This window comes from Alligator mississippiensis, chromosome 7 (assembly GCF_030867095.1).
Source record: "Alligator mississippiensis isolate rAllMis1 chromosome 7, rAllMis1, whole genome shotgun sequence".
NCBI lineage: Eukaryota > Metazoa > Chordata > Crocodylia > Alligatoridae > Alligator > Alligator mississippiensis.
In genome coordinates this window covers 53,646,846-53,672,539 of record NC_081830.1, presented here as the reverse complement: position 1 = coordinate 53,672,539, position 25,694 = coordinate 53,646,846, and the positions used below count along the sequence as shown (strand labels likewise).

The 25,694-nt window shown below is 44.3% G+C and overlaps 1 protein-coding gene across 1 annotated transcript in view; it reads left to right on the top strand.

Moving 5' to 3' along the window:
• COL4A4 (collagen type IV alpha 4 chain) overlaps window positions 1–25,694 on the top strand; it is a 132,661-nt gene that overhangs the window by 2,364 nt on the left and 104,603 nt on the right. The window contains exons 2-4 of the mRNA XM_059731860.1: window positions 95–220; window positions 2,389–2,428; window positions 8,870–8,947. Coding sequence (XP_059587843.1) covers window positions 168–220; window positions 2,389–2,428; window positions 8,870–8,947 — 171 coding nt within the window. The 5' untranslated portion in view covers window positions 95–167. The remainder of the gene's footprint in view (window positions 1–94; window positions 221–2,388; window positions 2,429–8,869; window positions 8,948–25,694) is intronic.

Below are 25,694 nucleotides of genomic sequence, written 5' to 3'. Positions count from 1 at the left end.
ATCCTGTAATTGATGCATCTCAATGAGTGAGACACAGTTCAGCATCATATATATACATACTCATACCATGTATTTGAATTTTTAATCTAAACAGGTTCAGAGGCAAAAAAGTAGCACGGAGAAGCACTAATAGACAGAGGGAAAGAAAAGAACTACAATTTGTGTAAATGGCGCTAACAAAGTATTCTTTTAAGTGGATTAAACAGATTATAGCTCCCTGGTAAGTTTTACAGGCCTCTTCTTTATTCTGTCTCTAAGATCTTGTGTTTACTTACACTTTCACAATTCTGCATTCTCAGTTTATAGCTACCATTCTTTGAGTACCGTGCTTACTCATAGATCTGAAAAGCATGGTCACAAACCTGACGGCAACAAGAAATCTAATGCTAAATAATATGTACTCTCCATGTGCCAGTTAATTAACTTGTTTTATTTCTGTCATGAAAGATTCCTTGGTAAAAGGTGCTATGCTACTTGACTATTAGGTGTTTAAATATTTTAAGACACGGCGAGAGAAAGCCAGTTCTGTTAGATCTGTTTTACTGAGAAAAATATGAATGCATTACAATGATTAAGAGGTCAGGAATAGAGAAATAATGACAGAAAGACTGTCTTTGAATAAGTGTGTTAGGTTACCACATGAAAGAGAAACATTCTGAGAACCTTCAGGGAGTATGATGTAAATAGTTAAAGACAAATGTAACAGGAAATTATTATTTGAAATTATTTTATTTTAATACTCTCAAAGCCATTTAATTAAGGTAAAAAAGACCTCACTTCAGAAGATAGAGACGTGGTAAAGAGTTGAAAATACCCTGAATCAACACATGGCAGCCATCAGTGACCACTGAATAAATTGAAGATTTTTAGCCCAGTGGGCACATCTATGCATGCTATTAATGCCCTGCTCTGCTTCTCTTCAGCAGCCAGGGGAAGCTCCTGGCTTCCCCGGGTGCCAGCAGCTTGGAGAGCAGCGTCCAGTTGGTAAGTCTGTTGGGGGGAAGAGGTGGGGGGAGGGAAGGAATGGGGGGACAGATCGAGGCCCCCATGGTGAGGGAGGGAGTGGGGCTGGAGCTGGGGTAGGCGCTGTCCAGCCAGGATGGTGCAGGGCACAGGACAGAGCTGTGAGTGGCCAGTCCAGTAGGCATGGGGGTGGGGAGCAGCTCCCACTGCGCACACCCCCATGGAAGGCATGGGGGACTGTGTGCCCTCTGGATCTCTGTGTGGGGTGAGGGCAGAGATGGTGCTGGGCTCTTCCCCAGCAGGAGGATTGGGCTGAGGCTGCACTGGGGTGGGAAGTGGCAGCACTGGGAGGAGGGCTGCAGTGAATTTTGGGGTGGCTATAGTCCACCCTGTAGCCCCCTCTTCCAAGGCTACCATGACCTGTCCTGAGCACTGCCCCAGCCCAACACCCCCGGCCAAAAAGACCCAGCGCTGCCCCTGGCCACAGCCCACAGTAGCAGCCCACCCTCAACCCGCATACAGACTTGGGGGGCACATGGGTCCTCATGCCTCCCCCAGGGGTGTGCACAGCAGTGGGAGCTGCTCCTCCCCCCACATGCCCTGGACCAGCCATTCACAATTTCATCCTGCGCCCCACCCTGCCCCAGCCCCATTCCCTCCCTCACTGCAGGGGCCTCAATCTGGCCCCCCATGCCCTTCTCTCCCCCATGCCCCTTCCCCCCAACAAATTTACCAGCTGGACGTTGCTCTTCAAGCTGCCAGGCTGCACTCCTGGCCATGTTCATGCTGTGGCTATGCCCATGCACATGGCATTTATCAGCGACATTATTGGCCACATCAGCCAAAAAAAGCCGATTGCCAATAATGTCAATTTTGCTTTCATCAGTGCTGATACGATATGGACCAATGCAGTGCACCTCTAAGAGAGGCAGGTAGTATAACCAGGGTTCAAAACGGGATCAGACAAATTTGTGGAAGACTGGTCCAGTAATATCTATTAAACACAACAGTTGGAGACATATCCGTTTTTATACAGGCATGCCCTTTTCATATACTCTCCCTCTAAAGTATCAACTACTCAGTGTCAGAGACAAGATATTGGACTAGATGGACCATTGATCTGACCCAGTATTGCATATTTTTATATTTTTATGCTTTCCTTGCAAGGTTTTAGCATGACTTTCACAGCATCTTAGTTCCCCCATGCTATTGTGAAGCCAGCCTTAAAACTAATGAAATTGTAGAGTGCACTACCTATTCTGTTGTGATATATAATCCTTTAAAAATATTTCCTTGAAACTGATGTTACCATACCTCAAACCTTCCTAATGATGTTTAAGCACTTTTCACTTTTTAGAGTTTGTATTGTGTAGTGAGGTTGTTATTGACAATTTTAAAATTAACTTAGAACTTTTTTTCTATTAGGTGGCTGATACTTATTTTCTCAGTGAAACAGATTTATGGGGTAAGTGATAATTTTAGTAGTCATTGCTATGCCCTCTAACCAGATTGAATTCCATCCAAGGTGAATTATGGCTGTGCAAAAGCACTGTGAGGTTTCTCTGCCTACATTTAACCTATGGCCAAGTGTTGTTAACTTTTTCATTCCACGATATTTCTAAAATCCTCTCTTTCCTTTCTGTCCCTATAATCAAGTTAGGTGTCCATGCCCTAATTATCTCCTACTTCAACTACTGTTATCTTTTCTCAGGTCTTTTTGATCCCAAGATTGGAACCCTTCTATCAAGCTGCTATCTAAATTGTCCCCTTCACCTTTCACTTTGAGCATGTCAGCTGCATCGTGCAGTCATTTCAGTGGCTTTCTGTCACTTCCTATATCAAATTTTCATGACCCTACCTCATGCAGCCCTTGTTTGTCTGTTTTCCTCTTTCCTTGCACACTTCTCAGTAGGTATGTTTTCCAGTGAATGGGATAGTTGTTCAATATTTTAGCAGTTACCCCTTATAAGACTAGCCCTTGGTATCTCAGTAGGAATGAGATATCTAGTTAGCAGATACTTTTGAAAATTCTGTTTTGTTTGACTTAACTAGCAGTAGATAGAAAATCTGTGGCAAAACCCAAGATAGCATGGCATTTTTGTGGGTCTCCATGTAATACATTAGCTAGCGGACATTCTTTCTATTCCACCTGTCCCTGCCTCATATACTTCACTGTTGAAATGAGTGGAACAGTTAATAAAAGACTGCTCAAATTTAAATATCACAAAATCCAACCTGATAGTGCTCTAACCATCAGGAGAGGATAGGCATTGTCCAGTTTTTTCTGTAGCCCACCTTTTGAAGCAGGCTCATTGGACATGTCTACACATGCATTTATTCTGGCATGGATTTCCTTTACAGTAAACTACTGTAGAGCAGGGGTTTTCAACCTTTTTAAAGAAGTGTACCCCTTCTGGTGGTGGTGGCCAGATGTGGGGTGGGGCTTGCATGCCACTGCTGCCACCCACCACCCCACGCCACCACCACTGCTGCATGCCACCCCACACAGCTACCTCACGCTGCTTTCCCATGGCTGGTTGCATGTGTGCAGAGGCAGGTTAAGGTGTACTGGGGCCCTGGGTGAACACAAGATTGGAGGCCCACTGCCCCCACGGGAGCTGGGCGGTGGTGGGGGAGAGCCCCCTTCCCCTCCTGGTGCTTGCGGGAGAGGCTGGGTAGACCATGCCGGGCTGGGGGTGGGGAGGCACATGCCCATCTCTTCTCCCTGATCCCTGTTCCCCACTAGGGCCAAACATACACACACACAGACATGTACACAGATGGGCACGTGCTCTACTCTTACTCTCTGCACATGGACACACAGACACAAATGCACTCTCCCTGCAATGAACACAGACATACATACACACATGCATGCACACACAGATGCATGTGCACACATACACAAAGACGGACATGCAGAGACACACGCACACGCACTCATACATGCACATACAAACATGCCAATGCACACATGCAAACACACAGGTATGCACACACATATATACAGGGCTCATTGTAATTTGGACAAGTGTAATATGCCACAGGTGAAATACTGCATAAATGCATCTGTGAAAGTACTAGTTAGCCATTTAAAAGTAAAATAGGATTCATCCTTTAGATTGCAGCTGCTGAATGAGGGGCTGAGAGTTATCAGGAGGGTGAATAAGCTAGATACAGCAAAGTTTCCCAGGGGCTTCAGACAATACCAGTAGTTTAGGACAAAATCTGTACTGCACTCAAGAATCTGACCCAGTGATTAAACAGCCAGTGAGCCTGAAATATTAAATCTCATGCAATAAAGCCTGCATGAAGAGATAACCAGTTTAACGGTATATAGAACTCAAGAGCTAACACTGCTAATTATCAAAGTTTTAAAGATAGATTATACATTGCCATTAGAAAGAAAATTCTCAAAAATATAAACATGGTCCAACCTCATTCAAATGAGCCAGATTTTCATAAGTAAGTGCAATTAATTCCCTTTCAAATGTACATAGTTATAATTGTAATGCCCAGATCAATGTATTGCACTGGCAACTCAGTTAAGTGTATAAACTGCCAACTACATAAACAGATTTGTTTAAGATTTTTGCTGGTGAAGTTCTTAATTTCTGTCCATGAAAGGTTAATGGTTAGGTATTCCACAATACTTTCTTTTATACTTCCTTTAACAGGCTTTGACAGGATGGGACCACAATATTCTTATTTACAAAGGTTGTTTCATTTGAAGCACACACTCAGTCATGAAGCTGTTAAAGTAGTGTTTTTTTCAGTATCTATCCAATAAATAAATCAGATAAATGCTTTACTTAGTAGCTGTGCTAGAGCCCTGGGGTGTCAAACATACACAAATGTGGAACAGAACTGTTGGCAGAATGACAGTGTCATACCTGACTTGCTGTTAATAGCTGAACAATGACTGCTACAGTGATTGAAAAGCTGGAGTACTTCCAGTCCTTATGTTATTATTCTGATCTCACCAGAAAATGAACACAAGAAAGTAGGATATTAAAGCGATGTGCAGTTAATACTGTCATAGATTACTGTTAGTGAAGCAATTTGAGGTCACCATTTAACTCTGAGACGATTCATACTCATTATAATAAGGATTTTAAAACAGCTGTCTTCTTCATCTTTGTTTTGACTGCTGTAGTATTTGTATCTTTAGTACAAGGCTATAAACTGAGGTAGGTATTTAATTAAATAAATAGAAAGAAAAACAGCTTTACTTGTTAGTATAAAATGGCATTCCTTTGACATTCCAAGAGAGTCAAGGTTTTATGGCAATAATGTAGATTACTATTCTCAGGGGAAAGCCTGTATAAAACAGAATCATGACCTCTTATTATATTTTTTAGTACTAAAATTCAATTAAATGAAATTTTCTGAAAATATTTTAAATAAGCTGATTTTCCTCTTATCTGATGTTTTTGAGTACCAGTAATTTTCTCCTTGAAAAACTGAAGTGTGAACCCTTGCTGTTACTGAAATCAGTGGCAAAACGTCCACTAAATTTGCATATTCACATGTAATTTTCAACTAATTTATCTAAATTAAAAATGTATGAATAGTCCCTTTAATACTTGTGTTATTTTTTTTCAAAGCCATCTAGGACCTTTAGACACCCAGAAACTGGATATTCAAGTTGGCTAAACAGTGTTACAAATTTCAGCCTTTACTATGTGACTGAGGCAGAGTGACTGTTCCTTTACTTAATAGTACTCATTTGCTGGAAGTGTGACAAAATTTAAAAACATTGCTTTTGGAGGGCAAAACAATCAGCAATTCCTTTGCTAAACACAATGTAAATCAACTATAATGATATATTCTGATATATTAGGCTATTTGTTTTGTTTACCTTAAGTCAAGGTAACTGAGAAGCAGTCATGTATTTCTTTGTTACTAACAGTGTATTTATAGAAGTTTGAGATAGAAGAGAGAGAGGGCATTTCTAGACCAGTTCAATGCCATGCATGCATGTTCCATGCAGAAATCAGTTGTCAGTTACTATATTTTTCTTGCATACCACATGCACCATTTTTCCCCAAAACCACCCTTTGGTGGTTTGATTCCTGTTGCTTTGGTTCCTGTTTCAAAACCGACTGCCTAGCAGCAGCAGTAGCATTTCTTTTCAGGTAGCTGAGGGAGTCATTTGGCTCATTGTTCTTTACTCCAGAGATGTTAATGATCATCTCTCCTTTTTAATGGTCCTGATGTTCCATTAATCAAGCTAACCTTTCTTCTGGCATATTACTCCCTGCTAGATATTCTTGGTCACTCTTCTATTTCACAGCCTTGCATAGTCCTTGCTCTATACAGACGTGATTTTGGAAAACAAATCTCCATTCTGCCTTCCCAAAACAAGATGTACATCTTATCCCAGGGCATGTTGTGTGTGAGAAAATGCATTATTTTAGGTTTAGGTAGATGAGGTGCAAGATCTTTTTGTGGGAAAAGTCTTCCAGCTATTTAGCCTGGATTTGGGATGTTTTAACTAGATGATTTTACCTTTTGTTATAAGCACCTTTATTATGATTCCTTTCCCTCCTTGGATTTACTTCTTAAAATGTCTGCAGATTTTTATGTTGGATGTTAGTTTTCTGTTTAGCTTTTTTAACCGTTCCTTTTATGTCACTTCCACCTTCTTGATCATTTTGCTGGCTTTTTTGTAATATCTTCTCATTTGTTAATATTTCTGGTAATCAAGTAACCAGAGATTTTGGCAGAGTTTTACATCTGATTATTAGATTTCATTAATTGATCTGGCAATTAAATGTTGCATAAGCATCAAATGGTATTGATAGGCACATTCTATGCCAACTTTAAACAGACATATTTGTATTTTTTTTTTCTACTATATCCATATATTCTGTCTAGTCCTAATCTACCTTTTCCACCTCTGGACTGGAATGACCCACCCCAGGTCATAGGCAGATGGGCAGGAGCTAGAACCTGGCTACTGTTGCTGTTTTTTCACTTGGCAGCATGGAGAGAGAATGCCCGCAGTCAAAGCCCCATATCAGCAGACCAGATCCAATGGTTGCACAGGCATTGGCTTCTCGGCTGACAGTTGCCAACCTATAATTTAGTAAATTGCCACAAACAATGCTGAGGCTTTACTGTTCTTCTTTTTCTTCTAGAAAATTAAAATGTTATAACTTTCTGATATTGTCCTATAACCTTTGCATTCAGAGATTTTCACCCTGCCAAACAATGTCAGCTTGGATCCCCAACTTCTAAGAGACGCTGGAGCAATCTGCTTATGAGCGTAACTGAAAGCAACGCCCAGCTCAGTACAGAACAGTATATCACATCTTCTCTTTACTTATGCATGTAGAATAAGGGCACACCAAACCCCATATGATAAAGCGTGGAAAAGTTATTTTTGCTAGATAGAATAGAGATTTGAACAGGATTCACTCCTGTGAGGTTGGACTGTTTATAGAACATATTACAGTATTACTTAAGAAATTGCCCAGTCCAGTGAATTGTTGTTGGTTAGATTTTAACTTCTGAATCTTTCCTACATAAGAGTAAATATATAGCTGCACTGTCCCAAAAGCAGTGGGAAATTAATTGTGACTTAGTTCTTTTTTCTCTGTGAGGGAGCATGTTTCTTCAGCCCTTTTGAAGCTTGGCTAATTTGCTGCAGTGTGCTCCTAAACTACTCCTCTGGCCAGTGTGTAGTGGGAGAAGATCCTGGGTTTCTACCACCTCTTTTGGGTTAAATACTTCATAAACACATAATAAGATCTTATAGTTTAAAACAGAATGGGGGGGCGGGGCGGGAAATGAATGCTTGGCTGCTGCCATGGGTAGCAAAAATGGGCATAGACAGGTGATGTGATTTGCCAAAGATCATACAACAGGTCAGTGGCAGAGCTGGGGATAAACTCCAGTTCTCTCAATTCACAATTCGGTGTCCATTCATCATGCCTTACAAAAATATTTCTGTTTCTTTTCTTGCTCTTAGTTTTGATAAGTCCCAGACATAATACTGAAGAATCTAAGATAATAATTCACCTCAGATGCAAAAACCATCATCCTGAATACATTGGGTTAAAGATGCTCTCTAGCACAGGGGTGTCAAACATGTGGCCACATGGACTGGATCCAGCCTATAGAGCTGGGTCATCTGGACCACAGCCTTGATGGAGAAGACCTTTCTGCTGCTGTAGCCAAGTGCCCAGGTGAGAGCCACAGTCCTGGAGCTCCATCAGCACTGTGGGAAAGAGCCTGGCACCGTGGCTTCTTACCATTCCCAACGGAAAGTCCCCTGCTCACTCCAAAGTCCCCGTCCCCCAAAGCGGAGGCAGGCCTCCCTGGAACAGTGGGGAAAAGGTGGACACAAAGGGAGGCGAGCACTAAAGAGCTTCAGTGCTGGAGTGCCAGCAGTGTCATGGGAAGCCCATGGCAGCAGCCAAGCATCCAGAATGCCCAGTTCTGGACCAGAAGGGAAGGGTCTGTGGGTCTGACCCATCCCACATCATTCATCCAACTTGCAGTCCAATCCTGCATTTTACATTCTTGCTAGAGCATAGTCCTAAAGGTTACTCCTAAACCAAATATCTTGTACAGTGGGACATTATTCTTGACATACCATCAGGGTGCATCAGGCAGAACTCTACTAAAACAGGCTTCAAAATAAGATTCTTGGCCAGTCAGAAAGCTCTAGTGCCTTTCTTAATTATTTTTAAAGAAGCTGTCTTTGGAAGAACTTAAAGAAAATCTAGGAATCTACATGACATTTTTAACAGTGATTAATTTGAATGAAAGTGTCCTTATTTTGGAAAATCTTGTATTACTCTGTGATGCTATTTGTTTCACTTAAAGTAAAATTAATTGTATGGTTTCATGGGTGGACCCCACATGAAGAAATAACCCCTCCCCCCTTTTCTTATAGGGCACATATGCATACATTGGTCCATGTGAAGGCCGTGATTGTTCAGTTTGCCAGTGCTTTCCTGAAAAAGGATCAAGAGTAAGTGATTAAATTTTAATTATTATGTTATTATTATGGGTGCGCTGATAAAGATTTTTTTGACTGATTATTAACAAGCCATATTGGCCAATACCGATCTGATTGCTGGTATGCAGCCTGGCAGCTTGGAGAGCAGCATCTGGCTGGTAAGTCTGTTGTGGGGAAGGGACCTGGGTGGGGTAGATCGAGGCTGCTGTGGTGAGGGAGGGAGTGGAGCTGGGACAGGAGCAGGTGCTGCCTAGCCAGGGCAGGGCATGGTAAGGAGCCGTGAGCAGCTTGTCCTGGGGGTGTAGGGAGGGGGGTGTGCTTCCTAGCGCTGTGCGTACCCTCTGGGGGTGGTGTGTGCACCCTCCAGATTGGTGCATGGGATGAGGGTAAGCTGCTGCTGTAGGCTAGGGCTAGGGGGTGGCACTGGGCTGTTCCTGGCAGGGGGGGTTGGGCCAGGGCTGTGCTCAGGGCAGGCACTGGGAGGGGAGTTATGGGGGGGGCGGCCTACACGCTGTCCTCCTTATGTCCCCCCAACAGACTTATCAGCTGGACACTGTTCTCCAAGCTGCCAGGCTGGCCACGTGAATGCTGCAGCTGTACACAGCATTTATTGGCAACATTATCAGCCACATCGGCCAAAAAAGCCAATTGCCGATAATGTCAATTTTTCTTTTATTGGTACCGATATGATATGGACTGATGCATCGGTGCATCTCTAGTTATTGTAAAATATTGGTCATTTTGGCTGCTTGCAGACATGAAAAAAAAAAAGCACTTTAAACTCAGTGTTCCCACATCGAGCCAGCTTATGCCCAGAAGAGGCAGCGTGTTAGTTAGACCTGGGTCACCCGATGTGTATAGACTGGGCACTTTAATGGGGCTTTTTTGACGCGTTTGCATAATAGCTGATTGAACCAACTTTAGCTAAAAATGCCAAAAAGATCCACAGAAGCAACCAATTTATACAGATACTATGGAGCCAGATCAAAGTAATGCACAGCTTCTTCTGGTAAAGTGTGTTTTTTGGAGGGTTTTTTAAACATCTGCAAGTAGTCTTTGTGCCTGTCTGTATTATTCAGTGTCTCTATTACTGATCAGTATTGGCACTTGGACCTTAGAAAGGCCAGTCAAATATAAAGCTGCCATGGGCATGTAGTGTCAAAGATGTGGAAGGCTATAGATCATTTATGGACAGATTGGCCACCAGAGCTAGGCTTGTAATAATGTGGTAGTCTTCAGTTTAAAGAGATAATGGAGTTTTCAGGATTACCAGAACAATGAATAGAATGCAGCTTTTAAACACTTCTGTTTGAAATCAGTCAGCTTTTTCAGATTTCGTCTAAACATCTAGTTAATAGAAAATAGTTATTTGCCATCTTACACTTATATCTTTACAAGAGTTTAATTTTTATTTTCTTCAGGTTAATGTGAAATGTAGTTTGTTTTCCTTAATCTTTATGACCGTTTTCAGGATTTTTAGTTAACTAAGTGGATGTCCTAATTATAAGTAAATCTCAGTTGTTGTTTCTTTGCATTGGCTTTAAAGTATGAAATACAGCATGAATGTATTCATTTAATCAAATACCCCCTTCATAGAGGTTCTATAATGCCCACTAGGTAAAGATATGCCAGGGTCTGATAATATTTGCAATCTAGATATATTGCTACTCTTTTAAAAAAAATAAAACTGTGGATCTGCTGTAACCAGTTTATGGCAAAATATGTAGCAATAGAAGAAATACTAAATGAGACTGGTGGGGAAGATTCAGAAAGTAACAAAAGTCTGCTGATTTAAAACTGGATACATTCCCTTATCTGCAAGCAACTAAAAAAATTATTAAGAATTGAATATTTTCTTGCAAATCGTTAAGTGTGAGATTTCAGGACAGGTCAGAAGCATAAATATCACAGCTTAATTTCAACATAGAAGGAAAGTCATTTTTGATAGGTGAGGTTTTACTTCTACCGTAATGGGTCCTGTTCTCACTTGTTAGGAACCAAACAGTGTATAAAATGGAACAGAGGCTAGAGTCCTATACAGCATACACATTTTTGAGCTTATATCTATTACTGTATTTCATGGTGTATAAGTCGAGGTTTGAAGCCAAAATATTTACTTTTAAATTTCCACCTTGACTTATACACTGTTCCCTGCGAGCAGCGCTGCCTGGACCCCACACTGGCACCCTGCCACCCAGAGAGGCAGTGTGCTGGTGGGCTCCAGGGAAGTTAGATCAGTCTTCTGGGAGTTCGGGCAGCACATGGCCTGTTGGCAGCCTGCCTGGCTGGCCCTGGGCGGGGGGCACCACCATGGAGGGAAGGACCAGGCCCCACAGCTCAGGGGCTGCCCAGCCCACCAGCAGCTCACCCCTGGGCACACGGGACGGGGTAGGCTCTGCCAAAAGTAGGATTGGGCCTCTCACCACTCCTGCCTTCAGCAGGCTACTGCGGCTGGCAGGACATCTGGCACTGCCCAGAAAGGGTCTGCCTCGCCCATTGAGCAGTGTGGGGTGTCAAGCAGGGGTGTGGGGAAGGCCACTGTAGCCAGGCAGGCCCTGAGCTGCAGGGAACCCAGTCCTTCTTTCTGTGGTGATGGTGCCCCCTGGGGCCACCTGAGTGGGCTGCCAGCAGGCTGTGTGCTGCCCGAGCTACCAGGGGCCTAATCCAACTTCCTTGGAGCCTGCCAGCATGTCACCTCTCCCACGAGCCTGCCCCAGCTTCCAGCACCTCTCGCACCATCCCCACCATCTTCTGCCACTGCCAGCACACCCAGCCATGCCCCCCACCAGTGAGGTGGGATCAATTTATACACCGGATTACAAAAATCCTAATTTTTTTGTATGGAAACATGGGGTCAATTTATACATGGTGTTGATTTATACATCATAAAATATGGTACCTTCTGGCTTTGCCAGGCCACAAGATGTCAGTGTTTCTCTGTGTCATCTCTCTGTATCTTCTGGATACCTGCCAACAGAGATGACGTACAAGACACTGGAGCACAGCTGGTGGGACGGCTCCACACTGGGGATCTAAATACCATTAAACAAATTATTTGTTTAACCTCCTCTAATTATTAGGGGTGTGCGAAACGGGCCCTATTCAATTTGGATTTGGATTCAGACAGAATCAGGGACAGTGATTCAATTCATTGATTTGGATCACTGTCCCTGATTCGATTTGGCCAAATCTAAATCTGAAGATTCGATGCTTCTTGTCCACTTCTGGGTCTGCTGCCAAGCATGCTGGGGACTCCCTCGCACTCCTGTGGGATGCTTCATCTGCCCCAGCATCACAGCATTCATGAACCACCTGCTACCTTGAGGTATGTAGGAAAAACATTTAAAGCTGTGTCTATATTCAAATCATTGAATTTTTCTGAATCGATTTGGAGAGGTTAAAGGGTCTCCTGATTTGATTCAGATTCGGAGATTCAGCCACCAAATAGGGCTGAATCTCCGCTGAATCGAATTAGCAACTGAAGCTTTGCATCGCCCTACTAATTATATCAGTTAAATGGTTGACCGAGAATATATACCTAGTCCTGACTGGGCTAGCACCTGCCTCGTCCCACTGTGGGGGAGGCGCCACAGCCACAGCTGCCTGCCTGGAGCTCTACGGGGAGCCAGGGGCTGTGCACAGACCTGCACATACACAGCTACTGCTAGAAGCTGCTCCCTGGAGCCTTTGGTGGGGGGGGGAGGGAGGAAGGCAGCGGCAATCTGTGCCAGACAACACAGCCCACATAAAGCCACAGGTGGCAGCAACAGGTGAGGGGCTTTTCCAGCCCAGTGCAGCTACCAGCAGGCTGGGAGGGAGGGAGCAGACTATAAGTACTAGTACCAATACCCCCTCACCCCTCCCACTTCCCCTTCCCCTTCTCCTCACTCCTTCCTCCCTCCGTCCCTCCCTCCCTCCCTTCTTCCTGCCCTGATGCCCTTCCTGTTTCTGGGCACTGCACTACTTCCCTTCCCTGCGCTAACTGTTAACCAATAATTACCAGTATAACTATACTTATTGTTTAAGTGTTTAAAGACTTAACTTTTTATATCCATACTCCATACCTGTAGGCTGAGTATTGTATTTTTAAGCTCTGATTGTTCCCTTCTATTGAACATCTGAACCTGATTTGGATGTGGGGGTGAAGAACTCACTGGCCAAGTTTGTGGACAATACCAAGTTATGGGGAAGCATAGTCATGCTTGAAGATAGGCTGCAGATACAGGTGGACCTAGAGAGGCTGGCATATTGGGCGGATTGGAATCAAATAAAGTTCAACATTGAGAAATGTAAAGTGCTGCACCTGAGGACAAACCCCACCCACTACACATCTACAGGCTTGGCAATGCCAAATTGACCAGCACTGCGAATGAATGGGCCCTGGGGGTAATAATAGACCACAGTATGAATATGAACCAGCAATTTGATGCTGTAGCCAACAGGGCAAATAATACCGTGGCATGCATCAATTGATGCATCTCCAGCAAAACTAGGCAAGTGATTCTTTCACTCTACTTGGCATTGGAGAGACTGCAGCTGGAGTACTGCATCCAGTACTGGGTGCCGCACTTCAAGCAGGAAATGGTAAAGCTCAAGAGAGTCCAGAGAAGGGCCACCCGTATCATCAGAGAGTTGCATGGCAAGCCATACGAGAAAAGTCTGAGGGACCTGGGACTCTTCAGCCTGAAAAAGAGAAGGCTGAGAGGGGACTTGATAGTGGCTTACTGCTACATGAGGCGTACATCAAGGGCTCAGTGAACAACTGTTCACCAGGGCACCCTTGGGGAAAACAAGGAATAATGGCCATAAACTCCTGGAAGATCGTTTCAGGCTCAACATCAGGAAAAACTTCTTCACATCTAGGGTGACCAGACTGTGGAATAAGCTCCCTCAAGAGGTGGTGCAAGAGCCTACCCTGGAAATCTTCAAGAGGAGACTTGCATGGTCACTTTGCTGGGGTCACCTGACCCCAATTGTCTTTCCTGCCTGGTGCAGGGGGCTGGACCCGATGATCTTCTGAGATCCCTTCCAGCCTTGCAATCTATGAATCTATATGCTGGACCATGCCACCTGCATTTAGTTGGTCCATCTGTCTAGGAATTAGGTGTCTTAAAATCTTTGAAGATCTGGGCCCATGTCACTATAGTATATATTGTGAGAAATACACATTTAAAATAAAATTTATAATAGTTAAAAAAAAATAATTCTGAGAATTGCATTTTATTATGAAATAATTTTGAAGCCTTCATAATCCTGAAAAATTCTCTCAAATGTAACTGAAGTTTATATTTACTACTGTTAACATTTGTTTACATCGTAAAAAGTGTTGTGCATCTGCTTTATGGAAAATAGCAACATTAATCATCATCAGCTGAGATGTGAACAAAATGAGATAACTTGATGTTTGTACATATTTTCTGAAACAATCCTGTACTGGTTTCTGTGGTGTAAGTTTACCTCAAGTCTTTTTCCCTCCTTGTTTCTGAATAGCTAACAATAAAACAGGCTCCTTTGCAAGCCACTTTTTGGTCTTTAAATTTTGGCATACTTGATAGTCTTTGCATCTCCTTCAGAGCCTACCCATTACAAAGTAACCTATGTTTACTTTACTTTGAAAGTTAGCTACCCAGGATCCAAAACATCAAGTTTATTTACATTTTAGTCTTAGATGTCACAGGACCAGCAGATCACGTTGGATACCACAAGGCAGCGCATCAGCTTGGCATAGTGGTGAGAGACGTGGCAGGCACACAGGACGGTCTTGTTGCTGGGGCCCAGGCTCTGAGCATTCCCACAATGAGCGCATCGACTGTCATGTCATAGCCACGGCCCCTCAGGATGTCGGCCAGTGGGGCGTACTTCTCCCACTTGCGAGCCCAGGCATTGGTGAAAGCTTGGTGCTGGTTCTCGAAGGGGATGGTCACGTCCACAATCACAATGTTTTTGGCCTCTTCGTTCAGGACCATGGTGTCAGGGCACATCTGGCTCTCTCAACCTGGGATGGTGCAGTTCATGGAGATCTCTCCTGCTGTGGCCGGGATGGCCCTCACCAGGAGGTCCTGGACAGCATTGTGGCAGAGCTGCCAGGCTCTTGTGTGCAGCCTGCAGCTGCACAGCACAGGGAGAGGGTCTCTGCCATGTAGCCACACCGGTGGCACCTCTTGTCCAAGTGGCGAAAGCAGATGACCCTGTTCAGAGGCAGGCAGTTGAGGCAGACGTGGTAGAGGAAGCACCAGTCCATGAAGCATGTGAAGCTCCTACAGGGCATGAAGTGGTTGCTGGAGTCCCACTTCGAGGTGATGTTGAAGACCTTGCTCTGGTCAGGTTTGCTCCTCAGGTGACCAGTGTAATTGTTTTGGATGGCGTCCTTCAGGAACCACTCCAGGAAGGTCCTTGTGCAGGGCGTCATGGTGATGTGGTCAGCATGTGGGGCTGGTTGCAGGGAGACTCCCAGCTCCTGGCACTCCTCAGTCCAAGTCCAGGTGCAGCCGATGCGCTTCCCAAGGTGGTGCGTGGTGTTGCGGGCTCAGCTCCACAGCGAGGCAAAGTCCCCGCCATCTCTGCCAAACTCACCCTCCAGCGATCCACTGAGGAAGATGGCCAAGTCATGTCCAGTCATTTGCCTCGCAGTTCTCTTGCGGGTGGTCTCCTCAATGGTGCTGGCAGCAATGATACCATCGGATCCGGGCAGGTTAGGAGGTGGAAGGCATGGGTGACCACCGCGATGTCGCAGAGGTCTCCCATGCGGGGATGTTGGTGCATCCCTGCCAGTAGGAGACGTGCAGGATCTCATCGCTGGCCCTCAGCAGCAGGTGCAGCCACTTCTTCAGGAGCTGCCAGATCTCGGCGTCCACCTTCTTGAGGGGAGTCTTGGGGACCACCAAGCCTCTCAGGAGGAACACAACATGGGGAATGAGGAAAGTGTTCACCGCGTCTATCTTCTGCCAGGGGGCCAGCAGGGATGAGTCTAGCTTGTAGGTGTCCTGCATGATCCCATTGATGGTCTCTTCTGGCGTCTGCCTGGCCCGGTGGCCAGTGGGCATCCCCAAGTGGCAGTAGGTACCTCATCGTCTGGCTCTGGATCATGAGGGTAGAGTCTAGGACGCGGCTCTTTTGCCTGCCATCGATGTGCAGGGAGGCGCACTTGATGACATTGAAGTACAGGCCCATCCACCTGGCTGCCTTGGATGTCACATCCAGCATCTAAATATGAAATCTTTCCAAGGAAGTCAAGGTAACTCAGTCCCCAGAGACATCAAGGGCCTATTCCTCCTATTAGATGTGCAAGTAGGATTCTACTCTACCCTTCTTGAGTCCTGGAAAAAAAATGCAGTAGGTGGAAAGATCCTTGAGATTCTATGACATTATCTTCAGGCTAAGATGACAGCATGCTACAAAACTAGATATTTTAACAGTTTTTTTCTGGGACTTGAGCAAGCTGGAATAGGATTGCACTTAGATGCCTAAGTACCTGTTAGGTGGCATAGGTGTGGCTCAAGTCTCTGAAATCATATACAGGCATGTTGCATCTTATGGGGGTTACGTTCTAAAGGCAACATGTAAGGTGAAAATTGTGTATAGTGAAATCGCATATTACCATGCCAGTGGTGACTGCCTCTGCCTCCAAAACCTCCCACCGCCGCCGCAGAGCCGTGCTTAGAGCTGTGGGGCTGGCGGCAGCGGTGCAGCGTGGGGTGGTGGTGGGGATGGCTGCATGCCGCCCGGCCACCACCACGCCTGGCGGCCGGCCACACAGCTCCAGGCACGGCTCCATGGCGGCAGTGGGAGGTTTTGGAGGCAGAGGCAGTCACTGCTGGCAGCATGGTGGTGGCCAGGCCTCCAGGTAAGCAGCAGCGCCGCGTGCAGACTCAAGCCTCACCCCCCCTTCCCACCCGTGTATAGTTGAATTCGCGCAAGTTAAATGGGTGTATGATGAGACATGCCTGTACAGCCAGGCCTCGATTTACATGTGTTGGTTTTTTTTTTTACGGTTTCAGTTATGCATGGCCAATTAATTGTGACCCTTTATATTTGTACACGGTATGGATTCACTTTTACATGGTGCAGCATGGTCGCCAAGATGTGCGGACGCGTCTAGAATCAGCTGGTCATGTCCAGGCCCCCTTCCACCATGCTGCTCTCAGTGTAGCTGGTAAGTATATTGTGTTGGTGGAGGAGGGGGAGGGAAGGGGCATGCGGGGGGGGGGGGGAGATCAATGGCCCCTGCGGTAAGGGAGGGAGTTGGGCAAGCACTGCTGAGCTGGGGTGGGGTGGGCACGAGACAGCCACAGCTTGTCCAGGCAGTGTGGGGAGGGGTGCAACTCCCACTGCTACATGCACCCAGGGAGGGCATGGGGGGAAAGGCGTGTGTGCCCCCTGGATTTGCATGGGGCAGGGCAGGCTGCAGTTGTGGGCTGGAGCCAGGGCTGTACCAGGCTCTTCTCAGTGAAGGCTGGGCTTGGGGTGGGCAGCAGTGGCACTAGAAGGAGGCTATGGTGAAATTTGGTGTGGCTGCAGCTCCCCTCTGTAACCCTGTCCCAGTGCCACTGCCACTCACCCCAAGCCCTGCCCCTGGTAAGAAAAACCCAGTGCAGCCCTGGCTCCAGGCTGCACTTTAACCCACCCACCCTGACCTGCGCAGATCCAGGGGCACACCCTCCCTCCATGCCCTCCCAGGGTGCATGCAGCAGTGGGAGCTGTCCCCCAACCCCGCAACCCCCGGAAGAGCCACAGCTCCGTCCTGCGCCTGCCCCACCCCACCCTGCACTGGCTGGCAGCGTCAGCCACTACCCCACTCCTCCCTCACAGCAGGGGCATTGATCTCCCCCCCCACACCCCGTCCCTCCCCTTCCACCACACCAGACTTACCAGCTGCATGCAGCTCTCCAAGCTGCTGGGTTCTGCTCCTCACTGCCTGCATGCTGCGCCGTGGTTGCATGCATGCACGGGCACTTATTGGCCAAATTATTGGCCTCATCTGGAACATAAACCCTTATTTTCCATAGACCCTTGGTATCCTTTTACATGATTTCTATTTGCATGGTGTTTTTTCATGAATGTAACCACTGTGTAAATCGAGGCCCGACTATATAAATGCTGGCAAAATGGTGGGTCAGACTCACTCCTGATGGAAGTAACCAGTTTCATTAGAACCAATGAAATTGTATCTGTTTTCATCAGTGGTGAATTTTGCCCAGAGGTTTTATGTTTCAGTGCTTTTCTACATGTAGTATACCTTTTCTAACATTAAGAAATAAAATTTGTTTTCTGTTAAACATCATGGTATTAGTGAAAGGAAATGGGCTACCCAAGAAAGTGAATAGTAACATTTTCTGTATTTTAGCAAAATTATAAACCATGTACAATCTGAAGTAACTTTCTACTCACCCTAAATCAGTTCTTAATCTAGAGAACCTCGAAATGCAATCCTTTTGTGCTTCTTAGTGAATTTCTAGTGCAGACACTGGGGCTAGGGTGGCACGGGTTCTAAGGTGCATGGTTGACAGCTCCAAGTGCTCATGGTACAGCCCTGTCAGACTCCAACAAATCTGCAAATTCTGCTAAAAACCTTGTCACCAGGACACAAAAAAGGAAGGAAAATAAGTTTAGGCACTATATTTTTCTGCTTAATATGAAATATGTAAAAGACATAGGGCTTGATCTAAAATCTACTGTTTCTAAATGGGCTTAACATTAGGACCATATGAGATATCCCTGCCTCAGCTCCAGCTCCACTCCTTTCCTCCCGGCTACAAGTTTAAATCAAGGATCTTTATTTTATCACTGTAGTTGCATGACAGATTTGCTAATATTTGTACATGCACCCAGAGACAGTGATGGGCATAGTTTTATAAACGATAAGACAACAGCTGAAAAAGTGAATCTATAGTATATTCTTTATAGTGACTATTTTTCAGTATACTTCAAATACTTGTCATCAATAGTATCTTAAACATATGATTCTATGTAGCTCCAGACCATGCTAATGTCAGGCATTTCTGATTATGCAGAAAGTACAAACATTTGAATCTAAAAAGTGACAATATCTTGCCATCCTGTGAGCAATGCCAAATTGACATATTGCATAGTCAAGGCTATGGTTTAAAAATAATTTTGTGAATTACAAAATATAAAACTTCACCTATAATTTAGAGAGAATATTGATTGTAATGTGCTTAACTGTGTTCAGGTGATATTACTGTGGAATTACAAGTATTCTCTATGCTTCCCTAGAACATGTCCAGATTTGTTTTGTGTCTTCTTACACACAAGTATAAATCATCATGATTTAATTGTAATTAATAATGATAGGTAATCTGTGACATTTGTTTATACTTTATAATGTTAAGACTGTTAGGAAGCTAAAAATGTTTCAGTGTGTGCCATGTAACTGTAGTCTTCCCAAATAAAAAGTGTAAGATTAAAAACTTTTAAGAAAGAATGGGAGTCTAAAATTAAACTCTTATGCCCACATTTAGTTCTCCAAACACATGGAATGGTTTTCAGATGTGCTAAGAGCTCAGAATTTCCCAAATACTTCTCAACCTGAGTGTTAGGTCTTTGGCATTTGTTTCTATCAATTTCTTACATGAAGCATATACAGTTAATAAAGGCTAGGATTTGGAGGTGTAAAAAAAGGTATGTACCCAACTGTGATTGAATATTAATGGTAGTGGGTCCTTAATTCCCATTTTTTTCTTTTAAAAATCTCCCCCATACAATGACAGTATAAAAAAAATTCTTCACTATTCCATGGCAGGATAATTTGAGAAGGTGATGTGCCTAAAGAAAGGATGAAACTACCATACCACAGTCATAAACAATACAAACAGCCATAGGCATGCTTGAATGGATGGAATTTTTGATTGTTGAAAGGAAATCAGGAAAAAACAGAGGGACATGAGCAAATAGTCATTGCTATTTGATTGCTGCTTAGTTTTAATTTTAATTTCCTGGATTTTGTGAATGTTTGTTTGGTATAATAAAAGCAATGCTAAATTCTTTATCATAAAATCCTGATACATGAGCTAAATCTTAACTCTGTTTTATATAGCTTCTTTAATAAATTTATATATATATATATATATATATATATATATATATATATATATACATTTATCACTTTTCCAAATGTAGAAACCTGTAGTTGTGCACAAAGAGTTGCATTTGCCCAGTTTATGTATTCAAAGACTCAGTCTGTGAATATAAATTAGGTATGTGCACATGGCTGTTTAGGAGTTTAATAACCCCTGTGTTTGTGCAAATACTTGATTTGCATGTGCACATCAGGAATTTGCATGCATAAACTGGCATGTGCAATTGTATATGTTCAGTTATGCATACATAAGGCACAAATGCTACAAGCACTTGTATGAGTAACTCTAATTGGACAAATGGTCCATTTGATGTCAATTGGAATATTCACACGTATGAAATTACTTATGTGTAAAAGTATCTACAAGACCACCTGAAATTTTAAAAATCTTGTGCTTATATTATGTTTGTACACGGCAAGGGAACAATGTTGCTGAGTTATCCAAGCTAACTCTGCATTCACTAGGTCTCAAACCAGAAGCGGTGAAGCTACATTAGTAGTGCACTGCATTGCACTGCACTGCACCTGGCCTGATCAGCAATGTTAAGAAGCAGTATTTATTAGCCAAGGTGCAGCCCAACACTAATGTAACTATGCTAGTTTCTGTTGTGAAGGTAGTGTGTTCAGAGTTATTTTGCATTATAAAGACTTCTGTGTGAGCTGGCATGTTCGTTGCTTGCTCATGGACATTGTTCTACAAAAATTAAATAATGGATACTTTGAAAAATATACAATAAAATGAATATTTAAAAATAAATTTATTAGGCAATAGAAAGTAGCCAGCGGGTCAAGTTTAGGGTGGGGACTCAAACTGCTAAAGGATTGGGAGCTCCCAAAGCCAGAATTGACAGACACACAGCCAAACCTCTGCATGTTTATTAAACTGTCTCCTAGGCTAAGTACAGACATTCCAAAAGCCCGAGCCTGAATTGATACAATCTTTGCAGGTTAGTCTAAACTGTGTAGATTGAACCAAGAAGCATGGGCGACTGGTGCCACCTTAGTCAGGGGGAGCATGTGCCCCTCCAGTGACCACTCAGTGACCGGGGGGGTGTCCCTCCCATGCCCAATCTCACTGGTCCCACTGCAGCCAGTCAGCGACCAGGGGGGCCTGGTCTTATTCCATACATAGAATACATTCACATATAGTTCCTGTTCTAACTGAAGACAATATCAAAACTTTCATTGATTTTACCAGCAGCAAGAAGAGAATTCACTGCAACAACGTAGCTCAGAATCTTTCAAAGTGACTTTTGTGGTTTCCATTGCTGAGTACTTAATTTCACGCTCCTAGAGAGTAGATGGTTGGGGCTTTCTGAAAATTAGGTGTTTGTATAGGGCAGGAGTGGGTAATTATTTTGGCTGGAGGGCCACTTTAAGGACTTCGGTGAGCTGTTGCAGGGTGGTGTGGTGTGAGGGGGTCCTGACACAGCCTGGCATGGCAGCGAGGAGGGTGGTGCTGACCTGGTACGGTGGGGTAATAGGGGGGCAATTGATCCTACCTGGCCCGGGGCTGTCTGCTTTGCACTCAGTGCTGAAGGTGCTGGACAGAGTGGGTGGGCATGGTTTCCATGGAGACTGGCTGGGATCCCCTGTGGGCAGGACATGCTTAGCTAGGTGTATGGGATGGGGCCACAGGCACCTGGGAGCAGTATCTGGGAGTGGGATGGACAGGCAGGGCCAGGATCGTGGGGTGGTGACAGTGTGGGGCCAGAGCCTGGGGCAGAACGATGGTTTGCTCCCTGCACATCCTTGTGATGGGTGCTGGTTCCACAGGCAGCGATGTGCAGGGAACAGATCACAGCTCTCCCAGGCCTCTTCCCTGACCCCAGACCTGTACTGTCACCACCCTGCAATCCCTGCCCCCACCCACTTGTGTCACTCTCAGACACTACTCCCTGCCCACCCATGACCCCATCCTATCCACCTGGTTGAGCTGTCCCTGCCCACAGGGGCCCAGGCTGGTCTCCATGGATACCCTGCTCACCTGCCTGCTCCATCTGATGCCCCCAGCAATGGGTGCGGGCAGACAGACTGGGGTGCCTGGGCATAGGGGCTGGGGCTGGCATTGGGAGAGACAGTAGTGGTGGCAGCCAGAACAAGCCACTACTGCGGGGGTTGCCAGGAAACAAGTGTCCAGCCCCACACCACCATTGCCCTGCTGTGCGACCAGGGGCAGTGAGACTGACCACATGTGTCACAGCCTGGACTCCCCCCACACCAGGGCCAGGTGTAGCCTACAGACCCACTGCAGGCTGAATAGAATCTCTTGGCAGGCTGGATCTGGTTTGCAAGCCATATTTTGCCCACCCTGGTACAGGGTCTCAAGTTGGGAACCCAAAACAACAAGTCACTTTTGAAAATCTTGGCCAGTTACTTTGCAAAACAATGCCAAGTATTTTACTACACAGTTCAGAAGTATTTTCAGTCTTAGTCTTAGGAAGCATGATTAATTTAAAAAAAAACCTAGGCTTGTGGGTTTTTTTTTTTAAGAGTCAGCTTCTTAATGCAGGTCAAGCCCAGGTTATGCAAAAATAACAGACGATAGTCTTGGCAAGTTCAGTTCCTGACCTAGACAATAAGGCAATGAAAATCCTAAAGGAATGTATTCTCATCAGATGGCAGAGCAGGCATAATATTCTATTTAAACCAAGCTAATTTGTAATTTCCATATGAGCATGACTACCTTCATCCTCTTTATTTAGACAGCTGTCCTAAGACTGTAATGCTGTGGTAGTCACATTGGATGGGCACAAATAATAGATGTTATGACATGGTATCAGTTTGGTCTTTAACAAAGCTCCCAGTCATTATCAATCTTTGAGCTGAAAAAAAGAGACAATCCACTGGCTTCACATGGCATGCTAAAGTTGTATCAGCTGTCAAACGTATTGTGAAGTCTAGATCCAGTGAATCTGTTTAGTGACTTCACCACCTACTGAAGTCAGAAACCATGGAATCAATTAAATGCATACAGTAACAACAACCAAAGATATGATGTATTGCATTTCCCAGGGTGCTTGTTGATTAATTATGATGCATTCTTGCTAAAGATCTCACATAGCATCTAAGCTTTAGTATGGGCAATTAAGATAATTATGTTATTTAGCTTTCTTAAACCGTTCAAATATTGGATTTTTTCTGTTGAAACTCTTAAAATAATTCACATAAATTAATAATTAAAAATATTTAAGTTGCTACAAAAACTGCTTTTGTGTTGAGATTGATACATCAAAGAATAGTGGTGCAGAAGCAAGCAGTAGAATCCTGCCTTTTTTCCATGTTGATTATGAATTGTATGTCATGTGAGACAGCACTAATGCATTTACTAAGAAACAAATACACTACTTAACAGGTCACTGTTAGTGGAATTGTTATAGTGCCAGGGTTTATGAAACAGTTGAAACAATTTCATTTTGATGTTTTATTCAATTGAATTCATAGTTCTTAATTAGCATAATCATGTCATAATTAAGTCCCCCTAGTCTTTTTAATATCAAACATTAAAAAGGGCTTGATAACTAAATTATGAGTATTTTTAACAGATGCTTTCCATTTCACAACAGAGGATTTGCAAGGCAATACCAAAATGCACCTTAGACAGACTACAATTCTTAATGCAAAGAAATACTCAAATTAAACAACTCACAAAATCCTAACTGCCCATTCAGTGCTACAAACCATGCAGAATCTCCACAGCCTACAGCTATCAGACTGCTAGTCACAGTAGTCTAAATTATTAACAATATAGCAAGAAAAATAACCCTTTGTATGCCCAAAGCCAAAGGACCAGATCCTGTACTACCCATTAGGTGCCCAAGTGTAAAATGATTCCAACCTGCTTGAGTCCCTGAAAAATTGTTAATACGCTTACTGTTTTAACAGGCAATCATTAAACTTTAAAATGAGGTCACAAAAAACAGCAAACAGGAGGAGAACCCATCCACCTTTTATATTATCAGTTTTTTAGGGACTTGAAATAGGATCACAGTTAGGTGTCTTAAGTCCACAAAAGGTCTCTAATCAGTTGAATAAGATCTACCCCCAAAAATGACTACTTTCTTGAGTGAATTCCTTTGATTTACAAAGCCCAGGCCTGTATCTGTTCATGTCTGATCGTGTATTTGGGAGTTTTGCCATAGACTTCAAAAGAAACAGGATGAAGTCCTAAGTGAAGAACCCCACTGAAGTCATAGGATGTGTATGGGGGAGGTGTTTCTGTTACCATCAAACCATGCATAGTAATGGCCTCATCTCAGCCTGCAAGAGACCAGCAGAGCATCATTAATACGATTAGAATGTTATGAATTGGTATAGGTGTAGTCTAGACCATTCATAGAAAAAGAAAATGTACTGTGATGTGAAGTCTCATGGCCAAGACTCATTTGCAGGGGAAGTTCTGTGTCTTCAGTTTATATCTGAAAGAGATTTCTTATTTCCTATATGGTGATAAAAACATTTGATCAGCTAGCTTGTTCCAAATATGTACTGATATAGTTGAACAGACAGATTTAGTTGTAATCATCAGTGGTGCTTGGATGTCTTGGAAACCAACCAAGAGAGAATTGCCATCCTTTTCACAAAGCATAGCAGAGCACAGATCCGTGGTTCAGCAATTGCATAGTCAAGTGATTCCTAAGACAGGCAGCATTCCAAAGATGGTGCTTGGTATTTCCAGTTAAAATGAGGTTCAAAAGCAGATTCTGAATCAAAGAGGAGGCCCAAAGCTCTATCAGTTGCTGATTATTTTCTACCAGAAGTATTTCTTGTGCTTCTGGGCTTTGCTAGTTCCCACCCACAGTCTTTAAGCTTTCCTCAGAGGCTTTGGGTGCTGGCTACAGGCTAGGGAATTTGACTGGGGTGTGCCAATCCTCCTGCTGAGACCAAAACCAGAGGTTCCTGGCCAGGGGGTCTTGCTCCTCCATTCAGGGTCAGACCAATCACCATATTTTGTATCAGGAAGGAATTTTACCCCATGGTCAGACTAGTATGGACTGTGGGGAGTTTTACCGTCCTCTGTAGCGGATCTTTTACCTTCCCGGACCCAAGATCTCTTGAGTGTATATGGACAACATTTCATAGAAGCAGGACATTGGCTGCTGTGGTTTCCCTGCTTTACCTGTGGCAAGTTAGGGTGTCAAGATCAGAGGTCAGGGAAGCAGACCCTACGATGACAGGCTGAGAGCCCTGGGGCTCTTTAGCCTGGAAAAGCGCAGGCTCAGGGGTGATCTGATGGCCACCTACAAGTTTATCAGGGGTGACCACCAGTATCTAGGGGAACGTTTGTTCACCAGAGCGCCCCAAGGGATGACGAGGACGAATGGTCACAAACTACTACAAGATCGTTTCAGGCTGGACATAAGGAAGAATTTCTTTACTGTCCGAGCCCCCAAGGTCTGGAACAGCCTGCCACCGGAGGTTGTTCAAGCGCCTTCATTGAACACCTTCAAGATGAAACTGGATGTTTATCTTGCTGGGATCCTATGACCCCAGCTGACATCCTGCCCTTTGGGCGGGGGGCTGGACTTGATGATCTTCCGAGGTCCCTTCCAGCCCTAATGTCTATGAAATCTATTGTGTCATTCTATATTGCCAAAATGTATCTCCCCACTCCAGTGGAACTCAACAGCTGTTCAACATGGTGCAGCAACTCTGCACAACAGC